Source organism: Bombina bombina, chromosome 1 (assembly GCF_027579735.1).
Source record: "Bombina bombina isolate aBomBom1 chromosome 1, aBomBom1.pri, whole genome shotgun sequence".
In the NCBI taxonomy this organism is placed as follows: Eukaryota; Metazoa; Chordata; class Amphibia; order Anura; family Bombinatoridae; genus Bombina; species Bombina bombina.
This window is the reverse complement of record NC_069499.1, coordinates 137988650-138009152: the sequence shown is the minus strand read 5'-3', so window position 1 is coordinate 138009152 and position 20503 is coordinate 137988650. Positions and strand designations below refer to the sequence as shown.

Here is a 20503-nt window from a genome sequence, read left to right as displayed (position 1 = left end):
AGTAAATTATTTTTCTAAGGAATGGAATTGACTAAGAAAATACTGCTGATACCGATGTAATGTAAGTACAGCCTTAAATGCAGCAGCGACTGGTATCAGGCTGATGAATGTATGTACAATAAGTAATTTTCTAAGGAATGGAATTTGACTAAGAAAATACTGTTAATATTGAAGTATTGTATAAGCCTTAACTGCAGTAGAAGCGACTGGTAGCAGGCTTATTAATAACACTACCTAACTTTTAAAGTGTATGTTTAAAACGTTTACTGGCATGTTATTCGTTTTTTGTGAGGTACTTTGGTGATAAATCTTTTGGGGCATGATTTTCCACATGGCTGTTGTTTATTTCTACATAAAAACGGTTAACTGAGGTTTCCCACTGTTGTAATAGGAGTGGGAGGGGCCTATTTTAGCGCTTTTTTGCGCAGTAAAAATTCAGTTTCAGTCTTCCTGCTTCTTCCTCCTTGATCCAGGACGTCTCTAGAGAGCTCAGGGGTCTTCAAAAGTCATTTTGAGGGAGGTAATCAGTCACAGCAGACCTGTGACAGTGTGTTTGACTGTGATAAAAACGTTAATTGTTAAATTGATTGTCCGTTTCTCTTGTTAAGTGTGTTCAGTCCATGGGTCATCCATTACTTATGGGATATATTCTCCTTCCAGGAAGTTGCAAGAGGATCACCCAAGCAGAGCTGCTATATAGCTCTTCCCCTCACATGTCATACCCAGTCATTCTCTTGCAACTCTCAACAAAGAAGGAGGTCGCGAGAGGAGTTGGAGTTTTTACTTAATTATTCTTCAATCAAAAGTTTGTTATTTTAAAATGACACCGGAGTGTGCCGTTTTTTGTATCTCAGGCAGTATTTGGAGAAGAATCTGCCTGCGTTTTTCTATGATCTTAGCAGACGTAACTAAGATCCGCTGGCTGTTCTCGACATTCTGAGGAGTAGGGTAACTTCAGAAAGAGGGGAATAGCATGCGGGGTCCCCCGCAAATGAGGTATGTGCAGTACATTATTTTCTGGGAATGGAATTGACTAAGAAAATACTGCTGTTACCCATATGATGTAAGTACAGCCTTAAATGCAGTAGTAGCGACTGGTATCAGGCTGATAAATGTATGCGCAGTTGAGTTATTTTCTAGGGACTAGAATTTGACTGAGAAAATACTGTTAATACTGAAATAATGTTTAAGCCTTATCTGCGGTGGAAGCGACTGGTAGCAGGCTTAGTGATAACTTTGCATGACATTCAAAATGTTGTTTTTAAAACGTTTACTGGCATGTTATTCTTTTTGTGAGGTACTTTGGTGATAAATCTTTTTGGGCATGATTTTTTTCCACATGGCTTACGTATTTTCTGCATAGAAACCGTTATATCAGGTCTCCCACTGTTGTAATATGAGTGGGAGGGACCTTGTTTTAGCGCCTTGTTGCGCAGTTAAAATTCTAGCACAGTCTTCCTGTTTCTTCCTCCTTGATCCAGGACGTCTCTAGAGAGCTCAGGGGTCTTCAAAATTCGTTTTTGAGGGAGGTAATCAGTCACAGCAGATCTGTGACAGTGTGTTTGACTGTGATAAAAGCGTTAAATCTTAATTTGATATCCGTGTTTGGGTATTGAGGGGTTAATCATCCTTTTGCTAATGGGTGCAATCCTCTGCTAATTAATACTTTTCTCGTTAAGAATTGTTGACTATAACTGAATTAGTTTTTCTTTTTTATTCAACTGTATTTTTAAAAGCGCTGCAGCGTTTTTTATATTGCTTGTAAACTTATTGAAGGTGATTTCCAAGCTTGCTAGCTTCATTGCTAGTCTGTTTAAACATGTCTGATACAGAGGAATCTGCTTGTTCATTATGTTCAAAAGCCGATGTGGAGCCCAATAGAAATATGTGTACCAATTGTATTGATATTACTTTGAATAAAAGTCAATCTGTACCGATAAAGAAATTATCACCAGACAACGAGGGGGAAGTTATGCCGTCTAACTCTCCTCACGTGTCAGTACCTGCGTCTCCCGCTCGGGAGGTGCGTAAGATTGAGGCGCCAAGTACATCAAGGCCCTTACAAATCACTTTAAATGATATGGCTAATGTTATGAAAGAAGTATTATACAATATGCCCGAATTAAGAGGCAAGCGCGATAGCTCTGGGTTAAGGACAGAGCGCGCTGATGACACGAGAGCCATGTCTGATACTGCGTCACAATTTGCAGAACATGAGGACGGTGAGCTTCGTTCTGTCGGTGACGGTTCTGATCCGGGGAGACCGGATTCAGAAATTTCAAATTTTAAATTTAAGCTTGAGAACCTCGGCGTGTTACTAGGGGAGGTGTTAGCGGCTCTGAATGATTGCGACACGGTGGCAATCCCAGAGAAATTATGTAGGTTGGATAGATACTATGCGGTACTGGTGTGTACTGACGTTTTTCCGATACCAAAAAGGCTTACAGAAATTATTAGTAAGGAGTGGGATAGACCCGGTGTGCCCTTTTTCCCCTCCTCCGATATTTAGAAAAATGTTCCCTATAGACGCCACCACACAAGACTTATGGCAGACGGTCCCTAAGCTGGAGGGAGCAGTTTCTACTTTAGCCAAGCGTACCACTATCCCGGTGGAGGATAGCTGTGCTTTCTCAGATCCAATGGATAAAAAATTAGAGGGTTACCTTAAGAAAATGTTTGTTCAACAAGGTTTTATATTGCAGCCTCTTGCATGCATTGCGCCTGTCACGGCTGCAGCGGCATTCTGGTTTGAGTCTCTGGAAGAGGCGATTCGCACAGCACCATTGGATGAGACTTTGAGCAAAGTTAGAACACTTAAACTGGCTAATCCGTTTGTTTCGGATGCCGTAGTACATTTAACCAAACTTACGGCTAAAAATTCCGGATTCGCCATACAGGCGCGCAGGGCGCTATGGCTTAAATCCTGGTCAGCAGATGTTACTTCTAAGTCTAAACTACTTAACATTCCTTTCAAAGGGCAGACCTTATTCGGGCCCGGCTTGAAGGAAATTATTGCTGACATTACGGGAGGTAAGGGCCACACCCTTCCTCAGGACAGGGCCAAATCAAAGGCCAAACAGTCTAATTTTCGTGCCTTTCGTAACTTCAAGGCAGGAGCAGCATCAACTTCCTCCGCTCCAAAACAGGAAGGAACTACTGCTCGTTACAGACAGGGGTGGAAAGGCAACCAGTCATGGAACAAGGGCAAGCAGGCCAGAAAGCCTACTTCCGCCCCTAAGACAGCATGAAGACAGGGCCCCCTCTCCGGAGACGGATCTAGTGGGGGGCATACTTTCTCTCTTCGCCCAGGAATGGGCAAGAGATGTACAGGATCCCTGGACGTTGGAGATTATATCTCAGGGATACCTTCTGGATTTCAAAACTTCTCCTCCACAAGGGAGGTTTCATCTGTCAAGGTTATCAACAAACCTAGTAAAGAAAGAGGCATTTCTACAATGTGTACAAGACCTCTTAGTGATGGGAGTGATCCACCCAGTTCCGCGAACGGAACGAGGACAAGGGTTTTACTCAAATCTATTTGTGGTTCCCAAAAAAGAGGGAACCTTCAGACCAATCTTAGACTTAAAAATCTTAAACAAATTCCTAAGGGTTCCATCGTTCAAGATGGAAACCATTCGGACCATCCTGCCCATGATCCAAGAGGGTCAATATATGACCACAGTGGACTTAAAGGATACCTACCTTCACATACCGATTCACAAAGATCATTATCGGTACCTAAGATTTGCCTTTCTAGACAGGCATTACCAGTTTGTAGCTCTTCCCTTCGGGTTAGCTACGGCCCCGAGAATTTTTACAAAGGTTCTGGGCTCACTTCTGGCGGTACTAAGACCACGAGGCATAGCGGTGGCTCCGTACCTAAACGACATTCTGATTCAAGCGTCAAGTTTTCAAAATGCAAAGTCTCATACAGAGATAGTTCTAGCATTTCTGAGGTCGCATGGGTGGAAAGTGAACGTGGAAAAGAGTTCTCTGTTACCGCTCACAAGGGTTCCTTTTCTAGGGACTCTTATAGATTATGTAGAGATGAAGATTTACCTGACGGAGTCCAGGTTATCAAAGATTCTCAATGCTTGCCGTGCCCTTCACTCCATTCCAAGCCCATCAGTAGCTCAGTGTATGGAAGTAATCGGCTTGATGGTCGCGGCAATGGACATAGTGCCATTTGCGCGCCTGCATCTCAGACCGCTGCAACTATGCATGCTAAGTCAGTGGAACGGGGATTACTCAGATCTGTCCCCTTTGCTAAATCTGGATCAGGAGACCAGAGATTCTCTTCTCTGGTGGTTGTCACGGGTTCATCTGTCCGAAGGAATGACCTTTCGCAGACCAGATTGGACGATTGCAACAACAGATGCCAGCCTTCTAGGCTGGGGAGCAGTCTGGAACTCCCTGAAGGCTCAGGGATCGTGGACTCAGGAGGAGAAACTCCTACCAATCAACATTCTAGAATTAAGAGCAATATTCAATGCTCTTCTAGCTTGGCCTCAGTTAGCAACACTGAGTTCATCAGGTTTCAGTCGGACAACATCACGACTGTGGCTTACATCAATCATCAAGGGGGAACCAGGAGTTCCTTAGCGATGTTTGAAGTCTCGAAGATAATTCGCTGGGCAGAGTCACACTCTTGCCACCTGTCAGCGATCTACATCCCAGGTGTGGAGAACTGGGAAGCGGATTTTCTAAGTCGCCAGACTTTTCATCCGGGGGAGTGGGAACTACACCCGGAGGTATTTGCTCAACTGATTCGTCGTTGGGGCAAACCGGATCTGGATCTTATGGCATCTCGCCAGAACGCCAAGCTTCCTCGTTACGGATCCAGGTCAAGGGACCCAGGAGCGGTGCTGGTAGATGCACTTGCAGCCCCTTGGGTTTTCAACATAGCTTATGTGTTTCCACCTTTTCCGTTGCTACCTCGACTGATTGCCAGGATCAAACAGGAGAGAGCATCGGTGATTCTGATAGCGCCTGCGTGGCCACGCAGGACCTGGTATGCAGACCTAGTGGACATATCGTCCTGTCCACCATGGTCTCTACCTCTGAGGCAGGACCTTCTAATTCAGGGTCCTTTCAACCATCCTAACCTAATTTCTCTGAGGCTGACTGCTTGGAGATTGAACGCTTGATTCTATCAAAGAGTGGGTTTTCGGATTCGGTTATTGATACATTGATACAGGCTCGGAAACCTGTTACCAGAAAAATTTACCATAAGATATGGCGTAAATATTTATATTGGTGTGAATCCAAGAGTTACTCATGGAGTAAGGTTAGGATTCCTAGGATATTGGCTTTTCTACAAGAGGGTTTAGAAAAGGGCTTATCCGCTAGTTCACTAAAGGGACAGATTTCTGCTCTGTCTATTCTTTTACACAAGCGTCTGGCAGGGAATCCAGATGTCCAGGCTTTTTGTCAGGCTTTGGCTAGGATTAAGCCTGTGTTTAAAGCTGTTGCTCCTCCGTGGAGCTTAAACTTGGTTCTTAAAGTTCTTCAGGGTGTTCCGTTTGAACCCCTTCATTCCATTGATATTAAGCTTTTATCTTGGAAAGTTCTGTTTTTGATGGCTATTTCCATCGGCTCGAAGAGTCTGAGTTATCTGCCTTACATTGTGATTCTCCTTATCTGATCTTTCATTCAGACAAGGTAGTCCTGCGTACTAAACCTGGGTTTTTGCCTAAGGTTGTTTCTGACAGGAATATCAATCAAGAGATTGTTGTTCCATCATTGTGTCCTAATCCTTCTTCAAAGAAGGAACGTCTTTTGCATAATCTAGACGTGGTCCGTGCCCTGAAGTTCTACTTACAGGCAACTAAAGATTTTCGACAAACTTCTTCCCTGTTTGTCGTTTACTCTGGACAGAGGAGAGGTCAAAAGGCTTCGGCTACCTCTCTCTCTTTTTGGCTTCGTAGCATAATACGTTTAGCCTATGAGACTGCTGGACAGCAGCCTCCTGAAAGAATTACAGCTCAATCCACTAGAGCTGTGGCTTCCACTTGGGCCTTTAAAAATGAGGCCTCTGTTGAACAGATTTGCAAGGCTGCAACTTGGTCTTCACTTCATACTTTTTCCAAATTTTACAAATTTGACACTTTTGCTTCTTCGGAGGCTGTTTTTGGGAGAAAGGTTCTACAGGCAGTGGTTCCTTCTGTTTAATGTTCCTGCCTTGTCCCTCCCTTCATCCGTGTACTTTAGCTTTGGTATTGGTATCCCATAAGTAATGGATGACCCGTGGACTGAACACACTTAACAAGAGAAAACATAATTTATGCTTACCTGATAAATTTATTTCTCTTGTAGTGTGTTCAGTCCACGGCCCGCCCTGTCTTTTTGAGGCAGGTTCTAAATTCTAAATTATAACTCCAGTCACCATTGCACCCTATAGTTTCTCCTTTCTCGTCTTGTTTCGGTCGAATGACTGGATATGACATGTGAGGGGAGGAGCTATATAGCAGCTCTGCTTGGGTGATCCTCTTGCAACTTCCTGTTGGGAAGGAGAATATATCCCATAAGTAATGGATGACCCGTGGACTGAACACACTACAAGAGAAATAAATTTATCAGGTAAGCATAAATTATGTTTTTTGGGTATTAAGGGGTTAATCATCCATTTGCTAGTGGGTGCAATACTTTGCTAACTTAATACATTTACTGTGAAAATTTGGTTGCTATAACTGATTTGGTTCATTGTTATTTCAACTGTGACAATTTTTTTTTTGTGTGCTTCTTAAAGGCGCAGTAGCGTTTTTTATATTGCTTGTAAATTTATTTGAAAGGATTTTCCAAGCTTGCTAGTCTGATTGCGAGTCTGTTTAAACATGTCTGACACAGATGAATCTGTTTGTTCACTATGTTTGAAGGCCAATGTGGAGCCCCACAGAAATATGTGTACTAAATGTATTGATGTCACTTTGAATAAAAGTCAATTTATATCTGTAAAGAAATTATCACCAGACAACGAGGGGGAAGTTATGCCGACTAACTCTCCTCACGTGTCAGTACCTTCGCCTCCCGCTCAGGAGGCGCGTGATATTGTGGCGCCAAGTACATCAGAGAGGCCCATACAAATCACTTTGCAAGACATGGCTGCTGTTATGACAGAGATATTATCTAAATTGCCTGAATTAAGAGGCAAGCGCGATAGCTCTGGGTTAAGGACAGAGCGGGCTGATGATGTGAGAACCATGTCTGATACTGCGTCACAATTTGCAGAACATGAGGACGGAGAGCTTCATTCTGTGGGTGACGGATCTGATCCAGGGAGACCGGATTCAGAGATTTCTAATTTTAAATTTAAGCTTGAGAACCTCCGCGTATTGCTAGGGGAGGTATTAGCGGCTCTGAATGATTGTAACACGGTTGCAATTCCAGAGAAAGTATGTAGGTTGGATAGATACTTTGCGGTACCGGTGTGTACTGACGTTTTTCCTATACCTAAAAGGCTTACAGAAATTATTAGCAAGGAGTGGGATAGACCCGGTGTGCCCTTTTCCCCTCCTCCGATATTTAGAAAAATGTTCCCAATAGACGCCACCACACGAGACTTATGGCAGACGGTCCCTAAGGTGGAGGGAGCAGTTTCTACTTTAGCTAAACGTACCACTATCCCCCGGTGGAGGATAGTTGTGCTTTTTCGGATCCAATGGATAAAAAATTAGAAGGTTACCTTAAGAAAATGTTTGTTCAACAAGGTTTTATCTTACAGCCCCTTGCATGCATTGCGCCTGTCACTGCTGCTGCGGCATTCTGGTTTGAGTCTCTGGAAGAGGCCATTCGCACAGCTCCATTGGATGAGATTATGGCCAAGCTTAAAGCACTTAAGCTAGCTAATGCATTTTGTTTCTGATGCCGTTGTACATGTAACCAAACTAACGGCTAAGAACTCCGGATTCGCCATCCAGGCGCGCAGAGCGCTATGGCTTAAATCCTGGTCAGCTGACGTGACTTCTAAATCTAAATTGCTTAATATTCCTTTCAAAGGGCAGACCTTATTCGGGCCTGGCTTGAAAGAAATTATTGCTGACATTACTGGAGGTAAGGGTCATACTCTTCCTCAGGACAGGGCCAAATCAAAGGCCAAACAGTCTAATTTTCGTGCCTTTCGTAACTTCAAGGCAGGAGCAGCATCAACTTCCTCCGCTCCAAAACAGGAAGGACCTGTTGCTCGTTACAGACAGGGCTGGAAAGCTAACCAGTCCTGGAACAAGGGCAAGCAGGCCAGAAAGCCTACTTCTGCCCCTAAGACAGCATGAAGAGAGGGCCCCCTATCCGGAAACGGATTTAGTGGGGGGCAGACTATCTCTCTTCGCCCAGGCTTGGGCAAGAGATGTCCAGGATCCCTGGGCGTTGGAGATCATATCTCAGGGATATCTTCTGGACTTCAAAGCATCTCCTCCACAAGGGAGATTTCATCTTTCAAGGTTATCGGCAAACCAAATAAAGAAAGAGGCATTTCTACGCTGTGTGCAAGATCTCTTAGTAATGGGGGTGATCCACCCAGTTCCGCGGACGAACAAGGGCAAGGGTTTTACTCAAATCTGTTTGTGGTTCCCAAGAAAGACGGAACCTTCAGGCCAATCTTGGATCTAAAAATCTTAAACAAATTCCTAAGAGTTCCATCATTCAAAATGGAAACTATTCGAACCATCCTACCCATGATCCAAGAGGGTCAATACATGACCACGGTAGACTTAAAGGTTTCCTACCTTCATATACCGATTCACAAAGATCATTATCGGTACCTAAGATTTGCCTTTCTAGACAGGCATTACCAGTTTGTAGCTCTTCCCTTCGGGTTGGCTACAGCCCCGAGAATCTTTACAAAGGTTCTGGGCTCACTTCTGGCGGTTCTAAGACCGCGAGGCATAGCGGTGGCTCCGTATCTAGACGACATCCTGATACAGGCGTCAAGCTTTCAAATGGCCAAGTCTCATACAGAGATAGTTCTGGCATTTCTGAGGTCGCATGGGTGGAAAGTGAACGTGGAAAAGAGTTCTCTATCACCACTCACAAGAGTCTCCTTTCTAGGGACTCTTATAGATTCTGTAGAGATGAAAATTTACCTGACGGAGTCCAGGTTATCAAAGCTTCTAAATGCTTGCCGTGTCCTTCATTCCATTCCACGCCCGTCAGTGGCTCAGTGCATGGAAGTAATCGGCTTAATGGTAGCGGCAATGGACATAGTGCCATTTGCGCGCCTGCATCTCAGACCGCTGCAATTATGCATGCTAAGTCAGTGGAATAGGGATTACTCAGATTTGTCCCCTCTGCTAAATCTGGACCAAGAGACCAGAGATTCTCTTCTCTGGTGGCTTTCTCGGGTCCATCTGTCCAAGGGTATGACCTTTTGCAGGCCAGATTGGACGATTGTAACAACAGATGCCAGCCTTCTAGGTTGGGGCGCAGTCTGGAACTCCCTGAAGGCTCAGGGATTATGGACTCAGGAGGAGAAACTCCTCCCAATAAATATTCTGGAGTTGAGAGCAATACTCAATGCTCTTCTAGCTTGGCCTCGGTTAGCAACACTGAGGTTCATCAGATTTCAGTCGGACAACATCACGACTGTGGCTTACATCAACCATCAAGGGGGAACCAGGAGTTCCCTAGCGATGTTGGAAGTCTCAAAGATAATTCGCTGGGCAGAGTCTCACTCTTGCCACCTGTCAGCGATCTACATCCCAGGCGTGGAGAACTGAGAGGCGGATTTTCATCCGGGGGAGTGGGAACTTCATCCGGAGGTCTTCGCTCAACTGATTCATCGTTGGGGCAAACCAGATCTGGATCTCATGGCGTCTCGCCAGAACGCCAAGCTTCCTTGTTACGGATCCAGGGACCCGGGAGCGGCGCTGATAGATGCTCTGACAGCCCCTTGGGTCTTCAACATGGCTTATGTGTTTCCACCATTTCCGATGCTTCCTCGACTGATTGCCAAGATCAAACAGGAGAGAGCATCAGTGATTCTGATAGCGCCTGCGTGGCCACGCAGGACCTGGTATGCAGACCTAGTGGACATGTCGTCCTGTCCACCGTGGTTTCTACCTCTGAGGCAGGACCTTCTAATACAAGGTCCTTTCAAACATCCAAATCTAATTTCTCTGAAGCTGACTGCATGGAGATTGAACGCTTGATTCTATCAAAGCGTGGCTTCTCGGAGTCAGTTATTGATACCTTAATACAGGCACGGAAGCCTGTTACCAGGAAAATTTACCATAAGATATGGCGTAAATATTTATATTGGTGCGAATCCAAGGGTTACTCATGGAGTAAGGTTAGGATTCCTAGGATATTGTCCTTTGTACAAGAAGGTTTAGAAAAGGGTTTATCTGCTAGTTCGTTAAAGGGACAGATTTCTGCTCTGTCTATTCTCTTACACAAACGTCTGGCAGAAGTTCCATACGTCCAGGCTTTTTGTCAGGCTTTGGCTAGGATTAAGCCGGTGTTTAAGACTGTTGCTCCTCCATGGAGCTTAAACTTGGTTCTTAAAGTTCTTCAAGGGGTCCCGTTTGAACCCCTTCATTCCATTGATATTAAGCTTTTATCTTGGAAAGTTCTGTTTTTGATGGCTATTTCCTCGGCTTGAAGAGTCTCTGAGTTATCGGCCTTACATTGTGATTCTCCTTATCTGATTTTCCATTCAGACAAGGTAGTTCTGCGTACTAAACCTGGGTTTTTACCTAAGGTAGTTTCTAACAGGAATATCAATCAGGAGATTGTTGTTCCATCATTATGTCCTAATCCTTCTTCAAAGAAGGAACGACTTTTGCATAATCTGGACGTAGTCCGTGCCCTGAAGTTCTATTTACAGGCAACTAAAGATTTTCGTCAAACTTCTTCCCTGTTTGTCGTGTACTCTGGTCAGAGGAGAGGTCAAAAGGCTTCGGCAACCTCTCTCTCCTTTTGGCTTCGTAGCATAATACGTTTAGCCTATGAGACTGCTGGACAGCAGCCCCCTGAAAGAATTACAGCTCATTCCACTAGAGCTGTGGCTTCCATCTGGGCCTTTAAAAATGAGGCCTCTGTTGAACAGATTTGCAAGGCTGCAACTTGGTCTTCACTTCACACTTTTTCAAAATTTTACAAATTTGACACTTTTGCTTCTTCGGAGGCTGTTTTTGGGAGAAAGGTTCTACAGGCAGTGGTTCCTTCCGTTTAAGTTCCTGCCTTGTCCCTCCCATCATCCGTGTACTTTAGCTTTGGTATTGGTATCCCATAAGTAATGGATGACCCGTGGACTGAATACACTTAACAAGAGAAAACATAATTTATGCTTACCTGATAAATTTATTTCTCTTGTAGTGTATTCAATCCACGGCCCGCCCTGTCTTTTAAGGCAGATTTAAATTTTAATTAAAACTCCAGTCACTACTGCACCCTATGGTTTCTCCTTTCTTGTCTTGTTTCGGTCGAATGACTGGATATGACATGTGAGGGGAGTAGCTATATAGCAGCTCTGCTTGGGTGATCCTCTTGCAACTTCCTGTTGGGAAGGAGATATAATCCCATAAGTAATGGATGACCCGTGGACTGAATACACTACAAAAGAAATAAATTTATCAGGTAAGCATAAATTATGTTTTTGTTTAGCTTTCAGCAAGTTTGTATCTTTAGATGTAAACGGGGCACACGTGAGGGCAAGACGATGGGAAAAAATACACCATAAATTGCCTACTCCCAGCACTGGGCTAATGAGCGATACCTAAATACAGTTTATTTTCTGTTTAGTACATGGATAGCTTACGTCTATTACATTCAGGTCTGACAGCTTTTATAAAAAAGGAAAGGGTCTGGAAAAAGACGTTGGATGGATCTTGAAATCAAAATGATTTTTTTGTTATAAAAAAATAAAAATTTGTCTCTGTTTTGCATTTTTTTTTTTTTTTAGACACCTAGCTTTACATTATTTATATGCACATTCTATATATGTTATTGAAGCCTCAGGTTTTTGGTTTCTGACTTTCTCACAGATATTGGTGTTTGTAGCAGACTTCATTTGCCCATCAAAGAGATACCGACCCCAAGGATTTAAATATCCAAGTAAGTAACTTGTAAATTAGGCAGATGTGTTATCCAGTTAGAAGACATACAGTAGTTTTAAATTACACATTTGTTACATATGTAATCCAGTTCGCTGAATTCTCATAGATGAAGGAAAATTGAAAATGTTAATTAAGTGACTCCCATATCGACGTATATCCTGTTAGACCGACATTAAAAGTGATACTGACTGTATATGTGCACGGAAGAAGTGGGTATATAGGAAGAGTTACTATGTTTTTTTTAGAGATATTATATAAGATATGTATGTTAGGGAAGGAAAAAACAAAGGCGTTAAAAAAAAGTAATTGGCCTTTATTGGCTTCTAATTGAAGTGTAGTTTCTGAAATACAAATCCTCTGTTAAATTTGGATTTTCAAATTTGTTTTCAGATAGAGAAAAGTGGGTTTCTGTAAATCCATTAACGACGCTTCATTGTTTTGTTGGCTCTGTGCTTATATGGACTTTTTCAGTGCTTGTGACTGCTCATACTTTGTTTCAGAAAATCTAACGCCCTCTGCAGAAATGTTACTAAAGCAACTGGATGAAGAAGAGGAAGACTCCGATAATAACGGCGTCTCACAAGACAACCTACGGAAACGTGCTGTGAAAAATTGATTTTATTACAGTTATAGTGATCAGGTTTGTTACTCTTTTTAATGATTTCTACCTTGCCCCCGCCCTCTGAAAAAAAAAATGGATAACAGGTTGAGACTTATATCAGTTCTGCATTTATTTACTATTTAAAGGGACATAAAACTCAAAATTGAAATGCATTTCCGTTTTGAATGATTTTTTATTTCTTTGCCGTTCAAATGCATTGGTAAAAGTGTTATCACAAACTCATGGGGCACATGTGCACACTCTTTAAAAAACCTTGCTAGCTTTTTGCTAGAACATGTGTATTACAAAAAAATTATATTCAAAACTAACATTCATTCAGTTGTATTTCAGTTTTGAGTTTAATGTATGTTAAATATCAGAACGTATTAATTGGCATTATAACTTATTTTCTCGCTGCGTAATTTGTTGGCACTTTATAAATAAATTATAATAATAATAAATAATCTTGCCCTTTAATTCCAATACATTCTTTACCCTTTAAGCTTTCTGTTCTAGTCTGCATTGTGATATTTAATTTGAAACCTTTACCAAAATGACTAATAAATGATGTCGGTATTTTCACTTTGTTGAGCCCCTTTAATTTGAACACATGGGTGAGCCAATGACAATCGGTATATATATGCAGCTACCTAGGTTCTTTGCTGCTCCTGAGCTTAACTAGATAAACCGTTCAGCAAAGGATAACAAGTGAAGGAAGCAAATTAAATTATATAAGTAAATTGGAAAGTTGTTTAAAATTGTATGCTCTGTCTAAATCGTGAATGTCTAATTATGACTTTACTGTCCCTTTAACGTGTACACATTTAAAAAAAAAAAAAATTAATTGAATAATATTTCTATGTGACATACAACATCTACTGCTTCTGTGGTTGCTGATGGATTGTGTCATAGAACTTCCCTCTCTTTACCCAGTTCCATGGAATTCTTATCTATGGTTGGATCTATGGACAATATAGCAGTTTTTTGAGCAACTCTAAAAGTTACAACTGCTAAATTTTTATTTGACAAATGTTCCTCTATTTGTCCTTCAAGCCTGTACATACATAAGCAGTGGTTGAAAGTCTAAATTAAATTATTGCTTTGTATATTTGTGGAGTAGCTGGGGTCAACCTTACCCTGGCTCAAGGGCAACGGTCATTGTGTCAGTCATTTTCCTGATTGTATTTCTTTATTTGCAGATCAGAAGACTCTAAACTGTAGATCCTTGCAAGCTGATGAGACTGCTCTCTGCCCTTCAGAAGTCTTTGGCTGCCGTTGTACTCCTCATGAAATAGCCGTCTGTTAATCAGCATTTCCTTGCAAAAGTATATTTTCCTCTACCTATCTCCAAACTTGGGAATTTCCTAAGTTGTTTTGTAAAATAGTGTTAAAGGGACATTCCGGTCAAAATTTAAATGCACATAGATGAATTAAACCTTTGGATAGAAACATATTTGCAATATACAAATGCTTCTAGAAAAAAGTTATTGCTGTTTTAGTGTTAACATTTTTCTCTGCATGTGCACTTGAAGCATAGCTAGATATTCTCAGTGCACCAGCATTTTAAATACTACAGCACTTCAGAGCGCCAGTGGGGCTTGTGTCATATCAGCAATTAACAAATTGAGTCATTACTAGACGGTACAAGCAGCTTAGGGTCTCTAGACAACTGCTGTGTTTAAAATGCTGGTGCACGGTGCATACTTAAATACACTTTTTATACTGCTATAGCTTTTATTAGAAGCATTTTTGCTACTACATGTATGTTACAAAAATGCTTCTATTCAAAACTGAAATGCATCCATGTGGATTTCAACTTTGGCTGGAATATCCCTTTAAGTAAAAGGATAAATGACTGTTCCTTTATTTTTATTTTTTAGAACAACAAACTTGTTAGTAAAATGGATTCCAGCTAACTCCAGTTTTGCTGCTTGAGTATCTGTTACAAAAGGAAGCTAAATAAAGCAGCATCTACGTTCTTTAAGAATCTTATGTTTCATACAATGCTCTGTAACCTCTTCTGCTGTTACCATATGGTTTACTTGCCTGTCTGTTATGCCAGGGCTTGACAAATCCTGGATCCAGGACATCTTTAAAATGGTCCTTGACACCCCAATGAAATATCCTGCAGTGCTCACTGTTTGAGGAGTACACTACTGACTCAGCTTCTGCCCAGCTGAGAGCCGTCTTCTCTTTCCTCTCCTGCAATCAAAGGCTTAAAGCGTTGCTGCATGCTCATTTTGGGCAATGAAGGAGATAAAACTGTATTCCAAGCGAACAAGGGTCAAGTTGTTGCTTCATGTGTCCCACTGAAATGCTTTAACTTCTTGATTATTTCTGTACCTAGCAACTAAGGTGTTAAATTCCGATTTTTAAAGCTTTAGTGACCATGTCATCAAGTTTTTATTAAAGACAGTAGGCAAACATTTTGCTTTGCCCTCTTAACAAAGGAACAAAATATAGGTATGTAACATCTGAATGAGGAGTTGTACAGTAATCAGTCAGACAATACATTTTTACACTTTTGCTGCTACAAAGGAAATGAATAAACAGTCTTGAAAAAACAATTGTTGACACAGATTTTTGTAACAAACATTCTCGAATAACAAAGAAAGATCGGAACCCAGGAATTTCAGTAGAAGTTGAACAGTCATGGCGGGAAACGTTAACTGTAGGGAGCCACTGAAATCAGATTCTACGTAAACCTAATCCTTTTGCTTAAAGAATGACATTTTAGGCTGAAGCTGGGGAATTGATAGAAAACAGTCTACTCCAGAATTGTTATTGTATAAATAGATAATCCCTTTATTTACCATTCCCCAGTTTTGCATAACCAACACAGTTATAATAATACACTTATTACCTCTGTGATTACCTTGTATCTAAACCTCTGCAGACTGCCCCCTTATTTCAGTTCTTTTGACAGACTTGCATTTTAGCCAATCAGTGCTGACTCCTAGGTAACTTCACGTGTGTGAGCAAAATGTTATCTATATGGCACACATGAACTAACGCCTTCTAGCTGTGAAAAACTGTCAAAATGCCCTAAAATCATAGGCGGCGTTCAAGGGCTTAGAAATTAGCATATGAGCCTACCTAGGTTTAGAGTTTTCAACAAAGAATACCAAGAGAACAAAGAAAATGTTATGATAAAAGTAAATTGGATAGTTTAATTTTGACTAGACTGTCCCTTTAAATTGTATACAGTAAGCAGAACTACATATTGAAGAATATAAATATGTGTGTGTATATATATATATATATATATATATATGTGTATATATATGTGTGTGTGTGTATATGTATATATATATATATATATATACACACTGCTCAAAAAAATAAAGGGAACACTTAAACAACACAATGTAACTCCAAGTCAATCAACTGTCCACTTAGGAAGCAACACTGAGTGACAATCAATTTCACATACTGTTGTGCAAATGGGATAGACAACAGGTGGAAATTATAGGCAATTAGCAAGACACCCCCAATAAAGGAGTGGTTCTGCAGGTGGTGACCACAGACCACTTCTCAGTTCCTATGCTTTCTGGCTGATGTTTTGGTAACTTTTGAATGCTGGCGGTGCTTTCACTCTAGTGGTAGCATGAGACGGAGTCTACAACCCACACAAGTGGCTCAGGTAGTGCAGCTCATCCAGGATGGCACATCAATGCGAGCTGTGGCAAGAAGGTTTGCTGTGTCTGTAAGTGTAGTGTCCAGAGCATGGAGGCACTACCAGCAGACAGGCCAGTACATCAGGAGACGTGGAGGAGGCCGTAGGAGGGCAACAACACAGCAGCAGGACCGCTACCTCCGCCTTTGTGCAAGGAAGAACAGGAGGAGCACTGCCAGAGCCCTGCAAAATTACCTCCAGCAGGCCACAAATGTGCATGTGTCTGCTCAAACGGTCATAAACAGACTCCATGAGGATGGTATGAGGGCCCGACGTCCACAGGTGGGGGTTGTGCTTACAGCCCAACACCGTGCAGGACGTTTGGCATTTGCCAGAGAACACCAAAATTGGCAAATTCGCCACTGCCGCCTTGTGCTCTTCACAGATGAAAGCAGGTTTACACTGAGCACATGTGACAGACGTGACAGAGTCTGGAAACGCTGTGGAGAACATTCTGCTGCCTGCAACATCCTCCAGCATGACCGGTTTGGCAGTGGGTCAGTAATGGTGTGGGGTCGCATTTCTTTGGGGGGCCGCACAGCCCTCCATGTGCTCGCCAGAGGTAGCCTGACTGCCATTAGGTACCAAGATGAGATCCTCAGACCCCTTGTGAGACCATATGCTGGTGCGGTTTGCCCTGGGTTCCTCCTAATGCAAGACAATGCGAGACCTCATGTGGCTGGAGTGTGTCAGCAGTTCCTGCAAGACGAAGGCATTGATGCTATGGACTGGCCCGTCCGTTCCCCAGACCTGAATCCAATTGAGCACATCTGGGACATCATGTCTCACTCCATCCACCAACTTTACGTTGCACCACAGACTGTCCAGGAGTTGGCAGATGCTTTAGACCAGGTCTGGGAGGAGATCCCTCAGGAGACCATCCGCCACCTCATCAGGAGCATGCACAGGCATTGTAGGGAGGTCACACAGGCAAGTGGAGGCCACACACACACTACTGAGCCTCATTTTGACTTGTTTTAAGGACATTACATCAAAGTTGTATCAGCCTGTAGTGTGTTTTTCCACTTTAATTTTGAGTGTGACTTCAAATCCAGACCTCCATGGGTTAAAAAATTTGATTTCCATTTTTTAATTTTTGTGTGATTTTGTTGTCAGCACATTCAACTATGTAATATTCTTTAGAATATTTAATTCATTCAGATCTAGGATGTTATTTTAGTGTTCCCTTTATTTTTTTGAGCAGTGTATATATATATATATATATATATATATATATATATATATATATATATAGCAAGAAACAGAGTGAAGCACTCACTGGACTTTGGACATCAAAGTGAAATATTTATTAAGTGACGTTTCGGGACCTCAAAGTTCCTTCTTCTGACAATCAGAGTGCACAAATGAACAAACTTATAAAGTCCTTCAGGCCCCTCCCCCAATCCGGTCTTCAATCTCTGGAGATCGTGTGCAAACAGTGAGGGGCTAAACCATTCTGGTAGCCCAAACAACAATAAGATATTAACACAAAACTGTGAATAATAATGGCATTGAACAATTAAATAATAAATCTGTATATCAGATTGTGTACTGTGATCTATATAAACTGTGTTTCTAAAAGTGATATGTATTCAATGATCCCACAAAGTTCCTACATCCCACGCTGGTACATGTCTCGGGATTTTACGTAAATGAAAGTTTATGTATCAGGTCGTACCATTGGACAACACTCATCACCGACCACCTCTTGGATACACAGTTGTCAGGCGTTGTGGGCGGTACCGGTGGATGCGTGCCCGGCTTTGTCTCTGGTATGAGCTATAGGGAGATCCGATCACCGGACGGTCTATATTGCAAGTTGCTTTTGGAGTGTCAACAATAGCTGATTTTAGAAGCGGGGTGCCCATTTCTGTTTGCCTTGACAGTGGCCGGTTTGACAGGTCCTTTTCACATTAGATGAGTTAAGGCATGTTGTGAGAGGGGTGTAAACGAGAAGGGGAGTGTTCCCCTTGAGCATTTACTCTAGTTGTCTTGACAACGCCTGACAACTGTGTATCCAAGAGGTGGGCGGTGATGAGTATTGTCCAATGGTACGACCTGATACATGGACTGTTCCATTTACGTACAATCCCAAGACATGTACCAGTGTGGGATGTAGGAACTTTGTGGGATCGTTGAATACATATCACTTTTAGAAACACAGTTTATATAGTTCACAGCACACGATCTGATATACACATTTATTATTTAATTGTTCAATGCCATTATTATTCACAGTTTTGTGTTAATATCTTATTGTTGTTTGGACTACCAGAATGGTTTAGCCCCTTACTGTTTGCACACGATCGCCAGAGATTGGAGATTGGATTGGGGGAGGGGCCTGAAGGCCTTTATAAGTTTGTTCATTTGTACACTCTGATTGTCAGAAGAAGGGACGTTTGAGGTCCCGAAACGTCACTTAATAAATATTTCACTTTGCTGTCCAAAGTCCAGTGAGTGCTTCACTCTGTTTCTTGCTGTACACTTCTCAAGAGCACCCTGGCAGTTGCAGGACGGTGGTGAGAGTGCGTATACCTTTGAACTTTTGCTTATACCCTTCGTAAAGCAAGAATAGCACACATTCTGAGTTTAAAGTAGAAATATTTGAAGAAGGAAACCACAGCAGAAATACCTTGAAGGGAACTGGCCAGGACATAAGCTTCAGTGGCTGATGACGCATTACAAAAAGAGCCCAAATGGTAATTTACACTTGCTAATGATGTAACCTAACGTACTCAGTGTGAATAAACAGAACATTAGCATCAAGCTTAGTAGTTGCCATCGGAACTAATGTAGGGTTCATACTTAGGGCAACCTTTTTTATAGGATAAATGCAGTATTAGTGTTTCCAATGAAACAATTAGTCCCTGAACCCATTCTGGAATGTAATGGAGATTCAAAGCATTATAATTAAACATGGCGTCCTCTGCAAGTTGGAAAATTCAAGTAAGGGTATCAATAATTTGTCTAGGACACGTTTAAGTGACTTAGCTAAACCCGTTCTGGGGTTTTTGATACTCTTGGATAGGTAGGTGACAAACCTTTAGTCAGAATCCGATAGGACGTTGGAACTCTATTTCAATAGTGTTTATGTACATTGCACTCCAAGTCTGTCTTGGCTATGAGAGGAAATAATTGTAGCTATATTTTCAGAAACTGTTTAATGTAGGAAAGAGGAATCCATTTCAAGGGCCTTGGGTACTTAAATAAAGCAGTATCAAACAAAGATTTCCCAGAAGGGTTGAAGATAATATTTTAGCTGTAGTGGCCAGAAAAGTGTAGGTTCCCTATTATCATTTTCATACACAGAGTATATAACCATCCTCATTATCAGTCTGAAATGCGTAGCAGTTCTCTTTAATTTCAAGACAGTTTCTGTATTGCAAAGAATCTGCATAGAAAAGAAATGTTCTAAAAGTATTTAAAGCTCTAATTTTGTTAGCATTATTTTCTTTGCATTATTTTGCAACCAGGAACACATCATTTGAAAAGCCTGTTAAGTGTTTTCTCCTCTGTTTTGGCCTACTTGGGACAGCTATAAATGAACTGCACATATCAAGCAATGACTGTAGCATGTAGATGGGCCAGGGTGCTGTATTCAACCAAATACATTACCAAATATAGAAAAAGAATTGTGTATTACAAAGTTTTTTTTCACTATTTATAATTGAATATTTTATGAGGAATAACATTTTAATTTTCATTTCTCTTTACTGAAAACTGAATCGATGGTAAAGAAACAAAATCTTGTTTATGGGGTTTAGAAGTCGAGGCAGCTTTACTAGTTTAGAAGTTGCATTTTGGATAGCAGTAGCGATTTGGTTGTAGAAGCTGTTTAAAGTAGAATCTGAGTCTTGAATAGGTTTATCAAATGAAGTTCTCCTATTGGAAATAAGACAAGCAACCTAACATTAACTAATTAAAGGAAATAATGTTAGGATTGAACTTTGGTCCTTATGCTTTAAACTATGCTATATATCATAAGCCGCTTGGGCCATGAAAATGCAACGTATAAAGTAAAATATAAGATAAAGTATTACTTAAAATAAATGAGTTATAGTTGAAAAGAGCTTAAAAGGACAGTCTACTCCAGAATTGTTATTTTTTTTAAAAATCTAGATAATCCCTTTATTACCCATTCCCCATTTTTGCATTTCCAACGTTTATATTAATATA

General features: G+C 41.4%; 1 protein-coding gene across 1 annotated transcript in view; it reads left to right on the top strand.

The window, feature by feature from the left end:
• Positions 1–15218, top strand: part of TMX1 (thioredoxin related transmembrane protein 1) — a gene marked incomplete in the record, with an annotated part of 98253 nt that extends 83035 nt beyond the window's left edge. The window contains 3 exon segments of the mRNA XM_053697624.1: positions 11979–12048; positions 12551–12690; positions 13851–15218. Of these exon segments, the coding sequence (XP_053553599.1) occupies positions 11979–12048; positions 12551–12666 (186 nt within the window).
• Between the last annotated feature and the right edge of the window lie 5285 nt (positions 15219–20503).